The sequence below is a fragment of the Paroedura picta genome, chromosome 10 (genome assembly GCF_049243985.1).
Source record: "Paroedura picta isolate Pp20150507F chromosome 10, Ppicta_v3.0, whole genome shotgun sequence".
NCBI lineage: Eukaryota > Metazoa > Chordata > Lepidosauria > Squamata > Gekkonidae > Paroedura > Paroedura picta.
The window spans coordinates 51,091,542-51,110,421 of record NC_135378.1 but is presented as its reverse complement, the minus strand read 5'-3'; the positions used below and the strand labels follow the sequence as shown (position 1 = coordinate 51,110,421).

General features: G+C 39.2%; 1 protein-coding gene across 4 annotated transcripts in view; it reads right to left on the bottom strand.

Annotated features, from left to right (window-relative positions):
• The window catches only part of LRBA (LPS responsive beige-like anchor protein), a 414,817-nt gene that overhangs the window by 347,764 nt on the left and 48,173 nt on the right, over positions 1-18,880 (bottom strand). For all 4 annotated transcript variants that reach the window (XM_077300118.1, XM_077300120.1, XM_077300119.1 and 1 more), the window contains exons 4-17: positions 18,098-18,198; positions 16,936-17,031; positions 15,197-15,318; positions 14,947-15,073; positions 13,930-14,049; positions 11,385-11,531; positions 9,740-9,937; positions 9,220-9,353; positions 7,255-7,363; positions 6,992-7,144; positions 5,878-6,046; positions 5,265-5,344; positions 4,586-4,648; positions 2,416-2,513 (exon numbers count right to left, since the gene is read on the bottom strand). In XM_077300118.1, coding sequence (XP_077156233.1) covers positions 2,416-2,513; positions 4,586-4,648; positions 5,265-5,344; positions 5,878-6,046; positions 6,992-7,144; positions 7,255-7,363; positions 9,220-9,353; positions 9,740-9,937; positions 11,385-11,531; positions 13,930-14,049; positions 14,947-15,073; positions 15,197-15,318; positions 16,936-17,031; positions 18,098-18,198 — 1,717 coding nt within the window. The remainder of the gene's footprint in view (positions 1-2,415; positions 2,514-4,585; positions 4,649-5,264; positions 5,345-5,877; positions 6,047-6,991; positions 7,145-7,254; positions 7,364-9,219; positions 9,354-9,739; positions 9,938-11,384; positions 11,532-13,929; positions 14,050-14,946; positions 15,074-15,196; positions 15,319-16,935; positions 17,032-18,097; positions 18,199-18,880) is intronic.

The window sequence follows — 18,880 nt, the reverse complement described above, 5'->3', positions numbered from 1 at the left end:
GACATTGGGCTCATCAAAGTGCCGTTCGGACTGAGCAGTCCTGTCAGGGCTCTCTCAGTCTCACCTACCTCACATGGTGTCTCTTGTGGGGAGAGGAAGGGAAAGTGATTGTAAGCCACTTTGAGATACCTTTGGCCAGTATATTGGAAGTATAAAAACAACTCTTCTTCTTCTGAATCCCACAGTGTGATGTGTGCAAGCCCTCCTTTCCCCCTAATAAAACACAATGCTCAACCAAAACTAAGCAGCTCGAAGTTTTGTTTCATAAAAGAAAACTGAAGTATAGACTGAAAAAGTCTCAGGCATTCAAGAGTTCATAATAAAGATGACATACAATGCAATCTTGAGAATAAGCCCAATTGCCTTGACTTGAATACTGTACGTCCTGGCTTACTATCTGTTCCCAACCTCCTAGTTGTGCTCATGATCAGAATGGATCTCAACTTTTTTACCATTAAGAACCTCCTTAAACATTCTTCAGGCTTCAAGATATCCCAGAAGTGGTATGATCATGTAGAATATGGCTGGGGAGCATAGCTGTATACATGCCTAAACCAGGGCCTTCTCCCACTCCTTCCAGGCCCATCATTGGCCATTTTTGGAGAGGGAGGGGCAGTTAAATATGACCATATGGTCATATCACCCGATAAATGAATAACAGTGTTAAAAATATATAATATACTAGCCGAAAAGCCCATTGCATTCAGGAAGGCAATGAGCGCTAGCAGGCAGCGGCAGGGAGAGAGGGCTAAGGGGGGGGGACGTACCAGAGGCGACAGTCGTGTTGGCAGCAAGGAGGTCGTTGGTGGCCAGACCGCTGAAAAGGTGGGCAAGCGGCTGCGTGCGTGCGGAGGGCTGGCGACCAGTGGAGAGGGCAGCAGCTGGGCACTTGCGGGGGTCGCGGCAAATACTCACCATACAGCGAGCGGCCAGGGAGCATGGCGCTGCTGGCTCTGGCTGTTGGGAGGGCCTGGTTCACCAGCAGGCAGCCAGAGGGTGGCATGGCTCCGCGGGCAGGAAGGCCTCTGTAGAGGCGGAGGCTCCGTGGTATGCGGGTTCTGGGCTGCAAGGTGCCGCCGCCGAGAAGGTGTGTGTGGAGTGGGTGGCTCCATGGCAGGTGGGCGGAGGGCTACGGGGCAGCGCTGCTAGGCACGGCTCTTGGGAGCCCTGCAGCCTGGAAGGAGGCAAGTCAGCCAAGCGGAACCCTCGCCAGCCAGGAGCTGTGTGGCGGCGAGGCTTGGCGAGTGGTCCCACACAGCTGGGGGAGGCGGGCACTCTAGGGGCTGTCCCAATCTGGAGGCGCCCAGTTTTGCTGGGCGCCTCCAGATTGGCCCGCTTCCTGGGGATTCCGAGGCCCAGAGAGACCCGGACAGCAGAGCGTAGACCCGGACAGCACCGCCCAGATGGCCCTTTCAAGTTTATTTAAGAGCCAATGGTTAAGATTAACTCCCACTCATTCAGGAAACCCTTCCAGGGCCATCAAAAATCCCAGGGTTTCATGAAATCCTGGTTTACAAAGTCCGAACTAGATACTTGAAGCAAGATTGTAATGCATTCAGATCTATCCTATAGTATCTAGCCCAACTATACACTTAAGACTTGAGGACACTTTAAGCATTGAATGCTGAGGTTGTAGCTACACTGACTCAGCACTCAAAAAGCAGCACTTGGAGTAAAATATCTTTGAGACTTTGTATTTGCTGTGTAGAATACAAACAACATAGATATGGGGGTGCATAAATTTGAGAAATTTGAGGGTACAGAGGAGAGCGACGAAGATGATCTGGGGCCAAGGGACCAAGCCCTATGAAGATAGGTTGAGGGACTTGGGAATGTTCAGCCTGGAGAAAAGGAGGTTGAGAGGGGACATGATAGCCCTCTTTAAAGGTTGTCTTTGGAGGAGGGCAGGATGCTGTTTCTGTTGGCTGCAGAGGAGAGGACACGCAGTAATGGGTTTAAACTTCAAGTACAACGATATAGGCTAGATATCAGGAAAACAATTTTCACAATCAGAGTAGTTCAGCAGTGGAATAGGCTGCCTAAGGAGGTGGTGAGCTCCCCCTCACTGGCAGTCTTCAAGCAAAGGTTGGATACACACTTTTCTTGGATGCTTTAGGATGCTTAGGGCTGATCCTGCGTTGAGCAGGGGGTTGGACTAGATGGCCTGTATGGCCCCTTCCAACTCTATGATTCTATGAGATTTACTATCACACAATTTAGTGTCCTTATGTCCACTTGAATCAGTGCACTCGCTCCACAAATGGAGTCAAAATGAACATTTAAGAGAATTAAAATAATTAAATTGAAGAAGAATATTAGACATCAGTCATTTGACAAGTCATGCAAGTCAATCAGGAGCAATAACTAACAAAATAATTTAAATACTCTTTCGCCTACTGTAATTTCTACTCTTACCGTAATCCATTCTTCTGATCAAAGGCAGGAATCATAGAACTGGGGTGCTCTGACATGAGAGCAACAAGCAACTGCAGGACATCCATTAAATTATCATCCTATTAAATAAAAATGGAGATGTATGTTTTAAAAAGTAATTTGAACGGGTGTTATCAGTCTAATGTTGAAGCTCCTTTTTACCACTTTTTAAAATTATCACATATCAGTTACAAAAAATCTCCTTATGAGAATTATAGAATGTGCATAGTAAATTTAATAAACCATTATTGGCAAATTACATGTGATTGGCTAACATCAATCACCAGAAAACCCATTGACATTTCTATTGAACCCTGAGGGAGGAAGGCTGGATAATTTTTTTAAAAACCTATTCTGGATAAGTTAGTTGGTGCACCAACTCAACAGGACTGATCTTCTTTTACTTGCATTTCTACAATTGCTGGACATTCTGTGCATGGAACTGGTGGTGCTGAGCTTACGAACCACCCTTGTTTTGATTCTGAAATTCACATAATTCCTGTTGAGCTGGTGTTGCCACAATGGCACTGGGTTCAGTTCGGCACTAGGACGTTGCACTTGTTCTGCTGGGTTTGCAATCCTACTCTTGCCTGGAGTATAACTCTCTGTCAGACATCAGTTATGTTGAATTGGGATTGCCATAAACACACTGGATTCTGCTGGGCACTCTTTGATTGCACTGGGCACTCTGTACATTGCACTGGTTCTTCTGAGTTTGCAAAAATGCCCCCCACTTGTCAGTTTCTACACATATCACCTCTGACAATGAGGGCAAATAGAGCATGGCTTATGAGGCAAATTTTAACTGGCAGGCTAGTCAATATGGCAGTTCTTTAAGTACCCTGGCCTCAAGCGATTTAAAGGAAAGAACCAGTGCTTTGACTCATGCCTGCCATGATGAATGGATGGATGGATGGATGGATGGTGGGAGGGAGGGAGGGTGGGAGGGATAAAGCGGTCTCCAAATCTGCACAGCTTCTATTGTTGTCAATGAATCAGCATATGTAACTGTGTTCAGAACTGACACTAATTTTTGTAGCTCTAACTATGAAACAATTTAACAGTCACAGTGGACAATTCAGTAAACCAATATATGAACAAGCAGTTTCAAGAATGCAACCCTATCCTACTGAGACTTGTTCAAAACTCTTGAAAGTGTGTGCTGTACAAGGAAGCTCTGCAAGACTTCTTTGAATGTAAAATTTTCTTTGTGTACACTAAGCACATTTGGAGTTGGTGCTTAATACAAAATATACTGGAAGGGAGCTGTTAAAGATATTAACAGAGTTTAAAGGATAAAGCAGTGTAGTGTAGAAAAAATGATTTGTAAGCTATTTCCCCCCAAAAAAGAATGATAATTCCATTACAGAAACCACATGTCAAGGTACAACACTCATTTACAAAATGTAATTCTGAATACAAATGTGTTCTGAAGATTTTATTAGTTTTTTGGAGCCATCTAAGATGTCATCACCTGTATGTCAAAAAGGCTGCTTTCCCTTCAGGAGTAGCCTCCAGCATTTAGATAAGAAACAAAAGACACAGAGGATAGGTAAAAATCTACTAACAAAAGAGTCTATGCTTCTTCAAGTGAAATTCAATTATTTTTTTCTTCTACCCATTTCAAGCACCCAGAAAGAAATTAGTTTGGTTAGATTTATGTCCCCATTTCCCAACTCTTTGATGTTACATCTGGCACCAAGTGCTTTCCTGGAGCTAAAATATGAAGATGTAAATATTCGAGTGGTAACCAACATTTATTTCCAATTACATTTACAAGCTTTGCTTTCAGTTCATAAACATTTTTATTTTTACGTTCACATTTAGGAAGCATTAGTATACTTAAAAACCAAAATAAGAGTAAAATTACTTGAACCACATTAAACAATATAGAGGCAGCCATCTGGGCTCCCCGTGTCTGTTTTAACAGAACAGTGAACTGAAATAGAAACTAACAGGACTAACTATGCTAATGAACGCCAATACACTAGCAGAAGATGGATTTTAAATCACTGCTCACTACTACTCCATCCGTTGCAAACTTTAGAGATTGTATACTTTTTTTTTCTTACTGCAGAGCCATCTTGTGGCAAGAGGGAATATTTTATTCAAAAGGTATGGATGGACATCCACAAATTGGTAGAAATATTACCTCATGAATTGTGAGGAGATAGTTGAGAATGCCCTGTAGTTCATCTTCTTTCACGCCATGATCCTTAAAAGATAAAACAGAAGTTCTATAAGCACAGACAAATCATATGCAAGAAGAAAAATTCCACAACAAAAAGGATGCGCTGAGAGCAGCGGGATATAAGTTAAATAAATAATAATAATAATAATAGAAATCTGAAATACATTAAAATGTTTAGATACAGTAAAATTACCAGACACCAAACAGCTTCCAAAAAAAGAGGAAAAGCTTATGCACAGATCTCCCAGTCTAAATACATACTGGTTTGTAATATTTGATCATACAGAGGAGGCAGTAAACATAGCAACAGAAATGAACTAGGCAATGATCAAGTTACAAAGTGAGGAGATGGGTGAGAGGGAAGAAGACTGATGACTAGCAGACTGTTTGCTCATGTTACTTCCATCGGAGGCCTGCAGTACAGCAAAAAAACTGGAGGCAATTTCTATAAAGGAAATAAAGACTGTAGTATAACAGAATGGAAGTTGCTTATTTGAATGTATTATCTTGCTCCTATTGCATTGTTTTCTATGTTTGTAACTCCATTTTTGCACTGTTTATGATATACCACATCTAGGGGTGAACTTGTAGAGAACCCACTCCACCTTCATTACATTACATTACATTGATACCTTCTTACCTTCATTACAAGCTGCTTAACGAACATCAATAAAAAGGCTCTCAGAGAAAGAATTTCTTTCTGGTTAGGTCGAGGTCCATCTTAATTGGAAAGAGACATGTCATTTCACAACATATACTCCATAATAAAATAAATCAATAAATAATTTGAGATGATTTTGATTTAGTTATAATTTTCCTCTAACATTAGATACGAATTGGAAAATTCTGTTCACATTTTCAGATTAGAAAATCAACAAGCATTGTTTAGAACTTTATAGTTCTAAAACAAAATTAAAAACAAATCCAATAGCCCACAGCTCTGATGTAATTGTAAGATTTCTACATAATGTTTTTTTTCCACACTGAGAGAATTGTATCAGAAATCTACTTTCTAGGAAAGAACGACAAAGAGATATCCAGCTTCATGGTCATTCTTAGCTCCTGAGACATCTATATGTATTCTTGTATTGCAAAGTAATATTTTCCATGTGTATTGGGTCTACCAAAATTCCTGACATTTTAGGAATATTATGGTAGTTATAACCCTAAATACGATACACATCTTGCTTAAGACAAGGGACATTTAAAACAAATATTGTTTGGTAATAAAAATTAGGATAATATATACATACCTAAACCTTTGGGAACAATTCCACTGCGATCTTGAGGATTCACTACCCAATAGTAAAACTTCAAAGTGTGCATTGCCAGTAGAACTGTCCCAACTCGTCGTATTGCATTGTATATGTTTGCTGTACCAATGAACTCAGTAGACAGGTAAGTGTACAGAATCAGTTGAACCTGCATTGTTATCCAATTAAGAACAGCAGGAAGTTAACCAAGTTTTCATACACATGGGAATCTAAAGCAACTGACTTTTAAAGTTGTAAAATTATCATTTTCATGTTTTAGGGAGGAAACTACATTCTGATGCACCAATTCACATTTTATAATTAAATATAGAAGCAAATATATATAGAGAGATAGATATAAATAGATATTCTTAACATTTGATTCCTTCAATCTCAAATATCTAAATGAACTATCCCAGCACTATTATGTAGAAATGGGCATGAACAACACTCTTCTCAAAAATGCCCTGGTTCGTGCCCTCTGAACTAAGGTTCAGGGAAAGCACCTGCCCTGAATCTTTTCCTGACCTTTGTCCAGTTCAGTTTCAGTTGGCAGCCATTTCAGGCTCACAGCAGACAGGTGCACTCACCCTGCTACCAAGCTATAACAGCAATCGATTTTGCTCCCACCCACTTAGAAGCAGGGGGAAGTGAAACAGACCACTACAATTGTTGCCGGTCATTTCAGCAAACAGGTATGGCTGGTAGCCCTTTAAGCCCTCTGTTTCACTACCCCCCTTTTCCAAGAGGGAGAGAGTTTTCCCTCCTTCCAAGCTGGAGGCCATTTTAACAGTCCCCGCTTCTAAGCAGGAAGGAGCAGCAGGGCAGGTACACCCATCTGCTAGCAGCCTGAAATGGCTGGCAGACAGTTTAGTGGTTTCTTTCACTTCCCCTCAGTTGGAAGGATGGAGCAAAACAGACCAGCTAAAACCAGCCATGTTCATCCTTACAACTAAATGATACACAAACATATCTGACAAAGTGAGTTTTGACTCTGGAAAGCTTATATCTTGAAAATCTTGTTGATTTCTAAGATGTTTCTAGACTTCAACCTGGCTTATCTACTGAAAACCAAGACTCTGCAGCTACCCTCCAGAAAAATGCAACTTATTACCTTGGCCGGAGTATGAATCCATATTGCAGGGTTAAGTAGGATATGGTCACACAGCTGTTTCAGCAAGGGCACACCATTGTGCAAATTGCTCAGATACTTAGCAAAGGCAAGGCAAAGTTCTAGAACAGCTCTGCTAATGTGTGCTTTGGAAGACTACAAAAAATAAGAAAACACATTAAGATAATAGGCATGTTTTGATTCATATGGACCAGTCATGTGGATTCATACAGTTTTAAAAAGCTGTTATAATTGCTTAAGTTTACCTTTTCAAGACTGTATCCTATCACAAGGAAGCCCTTACAAGAAAGCATCTGTTCTTGCATAGCAATTGAATTCTTCAGCAATTCCATAATGAAAGCCAAGAGAATGGAACTGAAAAATACATTGTAATGAGTATCCCAACATCTTTAAAATGTTAGATTTAACAGCAGAATTACATATTGCCAGGATTCTGATCTATTCTTTCTTTCAGTCTAATATTACTTATTAGGGGCTAATCTATTTATCTGAGTCTAATAATGACTGAAATTGAGCAAACTTTAGTCAAGCTTACCACCAAATAACCATAATTATTAAGGCTGCTTAAAGCTATATGACACTGAATGCTCTCTTTTTCCACTGGTTTGCCATCTAAAGGCTATTAATACCTCAGGATTTTCAGTAACCATCTTGGTTTGTATGATCTAAAAAGTGAGGTTCACTGATCAAACTTTGCAATGACTTTGGAAAGTCAGCATATCTGTAAAACTAAGTTCAGATGTCTTAGCATAAATATGAAATAGCAGGCAAGAACAGATTATGGGGAAGGCTAGAAAAATGTTTATTTCAATATATTTATTTATAAATGTTTACCTTTCTTGTATAAATTAGCCTGAAACAACTTAAACTAACAAGTTACAAAAAGAACAGAACTATTTTAATCAGAACACCTAGTTACATCAACATTATTCAGTCAAAAGGACTACAAACTATAACATTTTTATAGGGTCTTTAAAATGAGGAAAGAGAAGGAGCAAGTCTCACTTCCTCCAGAAAAGAGTAAGAGCATCACAAAGGCCCATTATGCACGGAGTGGAAGGTCTGCATTCGGGGTGGAATGGCGGCGGCTAAAATCTCCAATTATGCACGCTGCAGGCGGCAACCAGGCGTAGAGTCAACGTATGCCGCTGAAAAAGCCGCGTTAGCGAGATGCGGATGAAAGTGGAGCTTCCCGGGACCAGGGCGCAACCAGAAGCGGCTACAGATTAGCCGCGTGCATAATTGGATACTCTGGGTTTTGCCGCCATTGCGTTCCGTCCCATACGTAAGCAGTTTGCTTTGCTTCTTCCTCCTCCGCATTCTCCATGCCGCCATTTCAGCGGCCGTGCATAATAGGCCAAAAAGCAGCAAAGCCACTAAGAGCAGCCACACTTGAAAACCTAATGGAATCACCCCGAAAAATCATTGGCATACTTTAGATGGTAAGCAGGTATACGTAAGCAGCTATAACCTCTCTAATATTTATATATGTGTTCCCAAACTTGAGAAATTCTGAAAGTCAAACTCCACATGCCTGACCCCCTTTAAAACAACTAGAAAGCTACTGTATTAACATTAACTATACTAGAAACATTTTATAGCCTCCACTTAGAAACATCAGTCCACCAAAAACATCTAGGCTTTGTTTTCATCAGTCTCCTAGTGAACTTGAAGTAGCCTGCATATTAAAAAAAATCTTCCATTGATCAAGCAGGGGGTCAGGAAGATAAACTCTCCTTGGCTAGAACCAGCAGCTCTTAAAAAAAATAACTATACACATACTTTGACAGGAAGGAATTCATCCCTGAGAAAGAGATTTTCCATACCCCCCTCCCATAAATTACATGGCTACTGAATGATGTACACATTTGTGTAGAAGATCTGGTGCCAGTAATCTTGACTTCATCTCAAGGTCTTCTCCGGAGAAGAAATTTAACATGATCTAACCTTGAAAATATAAATAATGTCCCCAGTGCTGAAATATAATTGCATTATTTGGAGATAATTTTTTTCCCTTAAAGCTGACTATCCCGACATCTTCACCTTGCCGACTTAGATGTGCATGCCCACCCTTTAATCTTCAGCATACTCTATCTATCTCAAGTTAACCTATTTTTGGCTTTTAACTCAGCATAACTGAGAGGCAAGCATAAGAATTCTTTATATCCCAAACTGAGGGGGAACGTTAAAATGAGAACAAATCCTCTTACCACACAGTCGTGTCTGGCTGGTCTATTGAGTATTGCATGTAGTCTAGCTGTCCAAACAGAGGAAAAAGAACCTGCACTCCTCCAATTGAATGCATTGCACTTTGGATAGAATGGGTAACAACTGCTTTTACATCCTGTCAAAGCCAAGGTTGAACAAATTTATAAACAAATACAGCATTTGTGTGCAGCTGTTTTTAAGCATTTGTAGTACGAGTTAAATGTTCGATGAGAGGGAACAGAAACAAAAGCAGGTACAAAAGGTGTCAAAGACAAGCTTTTGTGGCAAAGAATAATACACACACATATTAAGACAAATCCACCAAATTTATTAATTGATTAAGAAGAAAACAAGATGGCAAGTGCATGATTCTACAAATGAGATACAACAGACTAGCCATAAATAAAAATAAGTAAATAAAACAGATGAGGTTCAATCCCTATAAAGGAAGCACAGTTAAAACAAAACACAGAAACATCTGGAGGAAATAAAACAACAACTTAAATAGTAAAGCCAAAATACCTGCAGCATGAGGGCATGTGGTGAATGTACAAAGATAGAAAGGTTATCCTTAGGTGATGATTCTAGGCAAAGCTGTGCATCAGTAGCCCTTGGATTGTATGTAAAGGCAATAGCATTAGAAAGTTTTCCATCATACAGTAACAGTTTGTGGTGGTCAGCAAGGAAGAGGTCACTTTCTCCCTTGAACTTAAAGGTCCCCTAGAACAGAAGAAAATTATATTAGGAACATTTTAGTTAGAATACAATAGAAAAGAAAAAAAATTTATGAGCAGCCAAGTATTTCAGAAAGATTTTATTGTAACAGCGCCTCCCGGCATGAAAAAGGATATGGATCTGTGGTACAAGTTAATTGTCCAAAAACAAAATCCCTTTTCCAAAATTGAAAGGCACTTCCAATTGTGTGGGGAGAGGAAAAGATTTTTGCCAATTTCCGTTCCCATTGCAGACCCTGTCCCCATGCTGCACACCACATTGTGCCCCCACAGCTACTTATCAAAGAATGCCATGGGTTACAGTAGAAAGCAAGAGACTGAAACAATCTGTTCCACAAGCAAAGCACCACTTGCAATCCTTTGGATTTCATTCATCATATTACATTACTGTAAAAACACTGTTTTTCAATTGTGTAACCTGTCTTTAGTTTCAGAGGGAAAGGTGGATGACAAATTAACAACAGTTAGTAAACAGTTAGCAAATGAGCCTCTTGTGGCGCAGAGTGGTAAGGCAGCAGAAATGTTGTCTGAAAGCTCTGCCCATGAGGTTGGGAGTTCAATCCCAGCAGCCGGCTCAAGGTTGACTCAGCCTTCCATCCTTCCAAGGTTGGTAAAATGAGTACCCAGCTTGCTGGGGGGTAAACGGTAATGACTGGGGAAGGCACTGGCAAACCACCCCGTATTGAGTCTGCCATGAAAACACTAGAGAGCGTCACCCCAAGGGTCAGACATTACTCAGTGCTTGCACAGGGGATACCTTTACCTTAGTAAATCTACAGCTTGATTTATTGTATGTGTGTGTATAGTAATTCTTTTGAAATAAATTTTCAAATAAGAGACTAAAATAAGTATAAAGCTAATATTTTTATTAGTGTTCTTTCAACCTGTTGCATTTCTTTGTCTAATGCACCCTTCACCTTAAAGGCAAAAGAAGAATGAGGAGGAGGAGGAAGAGCTGGCAGAGGAAAAGAAGATGAAGGAAAATAAGATAAAAGCTGGAATTGTTAGTGGCAAAGGAAAGCATTTTCTCATATTGAATACAAGGATCTTCAGTTTCCCGTAAAACACAAATCATTAACATATCAAATACACAAGCTTTATTTTTGTAGCTTCTTTCTTCCACATTTATCTTTATTACTGAGAATATTAATGAAATATTCATAATCCATAACCATGCATTATTTGATTACTTTGTATGATGCATCAAAATATCAATATCCCATATGACACTAATTTGTTATTTTTAAAAAGTAACTTAGTTTGCAGTTCTACGGAAATTTGACACCAACACTGATTAGAACATTAGAACATGAGAACAGTATCTTTGGTTAGAAAGTTACAATCCTTTTAAAATGGACATCCGTTTTTTTTTTTGTAAATTAAATTTTGACTTAAATCCAGAAAAAACTCAACATAATTAAAATAAGAAATACCTTGTATCCTAAGCCCAGCTGATAAATAGCAAATATCTGAGCAGCATTGAGAGCTTCGCTGAAAAGGTAGACAGCTGTCATCTGACCACAAAATACTCGATTGGCATCTGCTGTTTCTGAAGATCCCAGGAAACATTTGTCAAAAGTCTGGGAAAGAACACAAGCTATTTAGATACATGATAATAAAAATGGTGGCAATTCTATCATTATATATATATGGTTTTAAAAGCAAAAAAAAGTGTACTTTAGTCTAAAGGCTGGGGTACTGCTTAGGGATAAACATGGAATTCTGTGACCACAGGAAATCCACATTCACTTTCACATCAGGGAAAGTTCTCTGGATGTCAGAATATTTCCAATGCAGAAGTGAAAAAAAAAGTCCTCTGGACTTTATGTACAAGTCAGACTTTCACATAATTCTGGACTGAGGATAGTTTACATAAACTAACTTGCCTATTGTAATGTCTTTTCTCCTTCTCTGAGTCTCTCCTTTATGTGTGTAATCTCTGAAATGGCCCTAGTGTTTTGAGATGATGTAAGTTCTGCTGTTTCCTTGCCTTTCTTATTTCTGCTGCCTACAAAGGCTCTTGCTTTAGGATTCTTAGTTGGATCCAATAGGCTGGATGGTTTAGTTGTATATGGTAGAATGACAGAACAGTCAATGCGGGGGGGGGGGGGCTGCAGAAGGCAGGGGGAAGAGGCTGTGCTTTACCAGGCACTCCCTTATAAAGGTGAGTGCCCCCCCAAGCTGCAGCTGGGGGATGCCGCCACCAGACAGAGAAGCCCAAAGAACACGTCCTTTTCCTCCACACATCCCTGCGGCAGCAAAGGCTCCTTGTGGGATAAGTCTCCATCGCTCTTATGGTTAATAAGAGTAATGTTTTCAGATAGGTACATAAGTGTAATGGTTCGTTAAATAGTCCTAGCCACACAGGCTTGTTTTCTTACTAGCCACTTAGGCCAATAACTTCCACAAAGCTTAACTTCAACTTGCCATCTATGTAAATAACTTCACAGAGATTAACTTGCCATTCAGACTTACATAGAGAACATAGATTTCTCTCACACTGTATAGCGCCTCCCTCAAGGTTCTTCTTGCACACACGTAAACACATACTCACATTTCTCGCACAAAAAACTCACTGAACAAAGCAGCCAATTCTACCCTCCTGGGTACAGCTACCATCTAATAACCCACTTCATCCAGTTCCTGTTTTTATAGGCCTACATTTTAGATCACAGCAACAATCATTTAAAACTTCACACAAAGTATTTACATGGCAAAACACCATCTTATGGGTGTGCATTCAATTTATACAAACCAAAAAAACACTCAAACAATACTTTACTGGTATTTGGGGAATATTTTTAAAGCCAAATACACATTAGGGAATCTTTTTGGCTAGCAGCTCAGTAGATATCAAATAAACCTGAAAAATATTTGGCTTTTATGATAGTTGTTGATGAAGTGGTTTAAACTTTAAAGGTCTACAAAGTTACTTTTCAGTTTTCTCCTCTAGGGCAGTGGTCCCCAACCCCCGGTCTTTGGATCAGTTGGTACCGGGCCGGGGTTCCTCCTCATCCTCCTCCCCGACTGCTACCTTCGGGACTGCCCTGCCACTCTGCCACTGGTTCACCTTTGGTGCTCTCCAGCGGCCACCATGGCTGGGCTTCCCCTCGGCGTGGCACTGTGCAGCTGCTGCTGGCAGCGCCCCCCAGCAGGCAGCGGGAGGTCAGGGGCGCCGGCAGGAAAGCAAGTGGAGCAGGGGCTCAGGCGGCAGCAACGTCCCTTGGCAAAAGACTACCCCCCCTCCAGGGCCTCAGTAAAATTGCCAAACGTTGACCGGTCCCCGGTGATAAAAAGGTTGGGGACCACTGCTCTAGGGGTCTTTCCTGCTTTTTGCTCTGGTTTCTAGTGCAATAGGAGGGAAGGGGAAGAGGCATTTCTGCCCAATAGCAAAAGCAACTAAGAAGGAGCTGAAGTCAACCATTACAATGCTTTTCCAAATGGCACTGCTTTGCAGGTTTGCAATTTGCAGGATTGATGCTGACTTCAAATATGAAGTCCAACATAACTACCTTGCTTTCCTCACCCATTTCCTAGGAAATAGGAAGATGATTTGGCAAACTGGATTTCAGGTTGGAGGAATACTGATCTTTAGCCAATTATAGAAGCTTAATCAGTGTTATTTTTCCTTTGCCTCCTTCCCCTTTTCAAGCATGGTTAGTCCCATGTTTGTTGCCTTTAAACCAGTGCATTATGCTCACAAACAGATTTCAGACAGGATGTATCTCATGCACATTTTCAATATATACTTATAGAGCAAGAAGGGAGCCTGCTTTCATAACTGTGAAGAATGAATTTTATTCAAGAGAGATACTTCATGGATTACAGTTCAGATTAATTAACCTTAAAATAAAAGGCATTTTGCTGTACTCTCTTGATAGCTAAATAGCAGTAGAAGCATGGAAATTCTGTCAGCAAATCTATTTATGAATTCGAACCTGGAAGCAACAAAAGAGATTTTGAAGAACAGTTACTTACATCACTTGTATTAACAAACCATGTTATCTCGCCATAAGATGCCAATTCTCCATTGACATAACATCGAAGCTCGCTATTCTTCCAGCGATTATAGATATGTACTATAGTAACCATGTACCACTACATAAAAAGATAGATGTGTCAGACTAAATTCAATACTATATTTTTTTGCATGCTAAAAATTTTACTGCACATAGAATTAGTGAAAATATTGGTTAAAGGAAAGCAGATGCGTAGTGTAACAGCCCAAACCCCCAAATGTATCTTAATTGGAAGTGAAGCAAACAACACAACCTGGTTGTGAAAGAGTAAGAACTGGTATTTAGAGTCTGAAATCTAGTGCTTGTTCTGATCTGCTAAATTCTACATCTAATCAACTGAGAATAAAAATTGAAAATGTTAACATCTAGTCAAGTTTTGTTTACGATATTATATTCTGTTTGCCAATTCTGTTTACTGTCTCATTGTTTGACTGTTATAGTATTTTAACACTATTTTTATTTTACTTTTATTTATTTTTGCATTTATACCCAGTCCTTCCCCAGACTTTTGCTTGCAACCTGGAGTAACAAAAAGGTAGAGAAGATATCCACTTAGGTAAAAATGCTCACCAGAAAATACATTAGCAAGCTCATATGTAAGTGATATTAACATTGAAGCCTGCATCATTATATTTAAGAAAACTATTCTACTAGCTTTACAGTGCCATCCTAAACAGAACTAAAACAGTGAAGTCCACTGAAGTCAGAGTTATCCTAAGTCAGTGGACTTAGAAGGGGGACACTGTTCAAAGACATGACTTTTTTTGTTTCTGAAGTACATACTTTAGGATCTTCTTTCTTTTTCAAGAACCACATTAGTTGAGGGTATATCAGTGATACAAAAACCAACATTATCCTGACAGCTAGACTCAATGGGCTTTGATTTGTAGGGCAAAAAATGTACCTCAGGTGGCTAATTGTAAACATTTCTAAGTATTAACCAGTAGAGTTTATAGGATGGTTCATTCGGACATACCTTTTGTGGCTTAAAATCAAATTTCACACAATGCTGGAAGCCTTTTCCTTTGGATTTAATTGAGGTCACAACCAGACAGCCTCCAACAAAATGAGCAGAATAACCAAGTCCTTTGCTTGTTCGAAAACTGAAAAGAGTTATTTAAAATTCTTAGATTCAAAATTCTCTCAAATGTATTTGTGGAGCAGGGATTTTTTGGAAGTACATGTAGATGAAACATGTTTCAGAGATGTGAAATGAAAATACATACCAATATAAGTAAGGCTTATCCTTGTCTACATTGATATTATTTACAGGATCCATTCTTAGCCAAGTATGAAAGGTGAAACCATTTTGGTAGGGCCACTTGGCTATAGGAGGTAAGGCAATTGCCTAGAATAAAACAAATACATGGTTAATCATAAAGCAGGTTTTATGTGACTGAAAAGGGTATGAATTAAAGGAGCATACCAAAATTTGCATTTTCACCTTTTTATGATATGGGTCCTTTTTTCCCTTTTTTAAAAAAATCTTTCACTTACAAAACACATTAAAAAACTGAATAACATATATAACGCTCTTGAACTGAAGGTACCAAAAGCTAGTCATCTAACTTGTGCTATAGGTTTCCTGCAATCACAAATGTGTTCAGCCTGTCAGAAGCCCTTCAATGAAATAAATGCATTAATTATAAAAAAGAAAACAAAAAAATATTTTGGCCATGAAACTTTCTAAAAATTATAAGAAGAAATCAATACTGATGTCATTGTGGGAATGATTCCTTGTTCAAGGGGATTACATTGCCATTACAATCTGCTTTCCACTGCTGCACTTCACAGACACACAATGTATATTTCAGCTGAGATTTCAGCAACCCTATGGTCATAGCTGCTGCTTGGATGGCCAATATCAATGAACAAAGAACATCAAAGAACTTGAGTGTCAACAGATTTCTCATTACATTGCTAAACTCTTCAGCTATCCCTGCACAAACATAATACCGTAAACCCTTCTATGGAGGATTGACCAATTATCCGTCTGTATAGCAGTGACTTTCCTTGAATGTCACCAAGACTGCAGTATATGTTAGCAAATGTTATTCCAATCCTTTTTCTGTACAGAAAACTTTATTTTTATTAACCATTAGTCATGACATAGCTAATAGGGCAGCATAAAAGAACTGTCACAGGAAACAGGATACAATGTTTTCAGTAGCTTCAAAACTTTCTGTTAAAGAAAATTATCCCCAACAATGAAGGCTTCAGACATAACAACTACAAATACCAGCAAAATTAAATAACTACTACATCCACCTGGCAAGTCATCCATGTGGGTTATGTTTCCGTTCTAAGATCATGAGACATCCTTACAGTTTTAAAATCATGTAAAGTAAATGGGAGATTTGCCTAGAAATTATACAAATTTATACAATCTTCCTGCCAGGCTAACAAGAACATAATTCACATATCTCAAGATACAGAGAAGCATAAGAAAATACTAAAACAATAATGCAAGAATATTAGTGAATACAGCACAGTAATCTCATTCTGAGTATATAAAAATATCTAAACCATACATTGACAATGAACCAATCTGATCTGTTTTTCATTCGTTAGTTTTTGCACGCACTCCATAACAGACAAATTTGCTTTGAAAACCCAAAATCCACACTTCATTGAGATGGTTTCAGCCACTACTCTAATGGTCTCAATCTATCAGGTGTTTGAAAGTAGCAATTGATCAAACCATTGATGAGGTTTAGAAACATTAAATGTGATGACTATTAACTAATGCCTACACATGTCAAGAACATGTACAATAGTGCTTACCGAGAACTTTGTGTATAAGCATATTTTTGATTTAACATTCTCTGTATGTGTGGTGCACACAAAGGGTAAAAAAGAGGTTTAATTTTCCCATCAATTTTTGTATTTGAATAAAGTAGCTAAATGGAAAAGTTTAGAACTGATATAAACATATGCAAAAGGAATAGAAAAAGCAGCTACTTACTGCAGCACTTTTCCCTGGAAAATTGAAGAAGGCATCAGGTCCATACTTCTGAGGCATATGTTTTAATACGGACAACAGCTTCCCAGCATGTGGTGGCTATTCAAAGAATTATTTCCCACATTAGCAAGTTTAGTAATGTAGTAAAGTATCCATTCAAAAGCATATGAATATAACTAGTACTATATATTTCAGTGTGTTTTGGAGGAGGGGCTGTGGCTCATGATAGAACATTCACTTGGCATGCCGAAGGTCCCAAGTTCAAACACCAGGACCTCCATAACCTTCCTTGGTATTTTTCATTTTAGATCTACTGGACACACACAAAAATTGGGATTCCAAAAAAAATGGCCAGATCTTAAGATCAGTAAAGTATTCAGATGCAGGATATTTCAGAAATCTTGAAGTTTTTCAGGCCCAATAGTTCCAAATTGAAAAATACAAAAATGCAAAAAACAAGACAGATGGCTCAGCAGAGTTGTTTTGGCCAGTCCCTTTAAACCACGCTGTCCAAAAGAGCAAAGGAACCAATTCTGCACAGAAAATTCTCCCTGCAAGCTTTGCTGGGTAGCCTGGTTTAAACCATACTGCCCAACAAACCCTGCCAAGAAGCTGATCCTATGGGGCTGGACCAAAGCTGTACTGGGCAACCCTGATTCAAATGGACTGTCCAACAGAGCCTGCAAAGGAGCTGACCCTGCAAGGAGATGCTAAAATCTGCATAACAGGGCCATGTACATACGAGGAACTTTTTCCAGCAAACTCAAGAGACCCCAAGGCAAGCTGCCTGCCTACTAAATGGCCAGCAGGCAAGTGGGACAGGACAGAATTTCTTCCCCCATGTAGGTCTCTTCTTTTTTTCTATTATTTATCATCTCCTTATGAACACAGGATATACTGTTAGCAGTTGGATTATCATCTTGTAATTTCCATAAAGTTTAATTTAAGTCCAAATGCAGGACTAATTTATATAATAAATAAATAAATAACTTAAAAAGTGGCTTGTGTTCACTTCTGCATATACTCCACAAGCACCAAAGTAGCAAAAATCCCAAGCCATACCTGTCTAAACTATTTCTGTAAAACTTAAAGACAATTTATGAACTTGTATGAATAGGGAGTTATTTTGAAGTCAGAAGGTTTGCAATAGCAGAGTTCTCCTTACCCATTTTCCTTTGTCTCCTTGAAGTTTGCTGAAGTATAGCTTTAATTCACGAACCGTCACACTGTAGCTTGCTAATACTCCCAACATATCAACTAGGAGATCTAAAGAAAGACATTTATAAAAAATTGATGGTAAATTGTTAACTCCTACTACAGTTGAAGAAGTGAAATTTCATGGGAAAGTTTAAATGTTTGGAAAATGAAACTGAGGAAGAAGGATGAGGAGGAGTTTTTTCTTATATGTCTCTTTTCTCTACCTGAAGGAGTCTCAAAGCGGCTTACAATCACCTTCTCTTTCCTCTCCCCACAACAGACACCCTGTGAGGTAGAAGAAGAGTTGGTTCTTATGTGCCGCTTTTCTCTACCAGAAGAAGTCTCAAAGTGGCTTACAGTCACCTTCCCTTTCCTCTCCCCACAACAAACACCCTGTGAGGTAGGTGAGGCTGAGAGAACCCTGATATTCCTGCTTGGTCAGAACAGCTTTTTCAGTGCTGTGCCCAAGGTCACCGAGCTGGTTGCATGTGGGGCAGCACGGAATCAAACCTGGCTCGCCAGATTAGAAGTCTGCATTCCTAACCACTATACCAAGCTGTGTTCTGTCAAACCTAAACTCATTTTATTGCTTTAACAACAGAAAATGCATACTTTATAGCTTAACTTAGCATATAAAATTGCAATATTTGAAATATTTACTGAATTTAAAAGTTATAAATTCCTTATGCTTTCTACAAGTAAAATTGCAAAAATACTCAGTGCTTAGAAGAAAACTGCAAGCTGATGTACT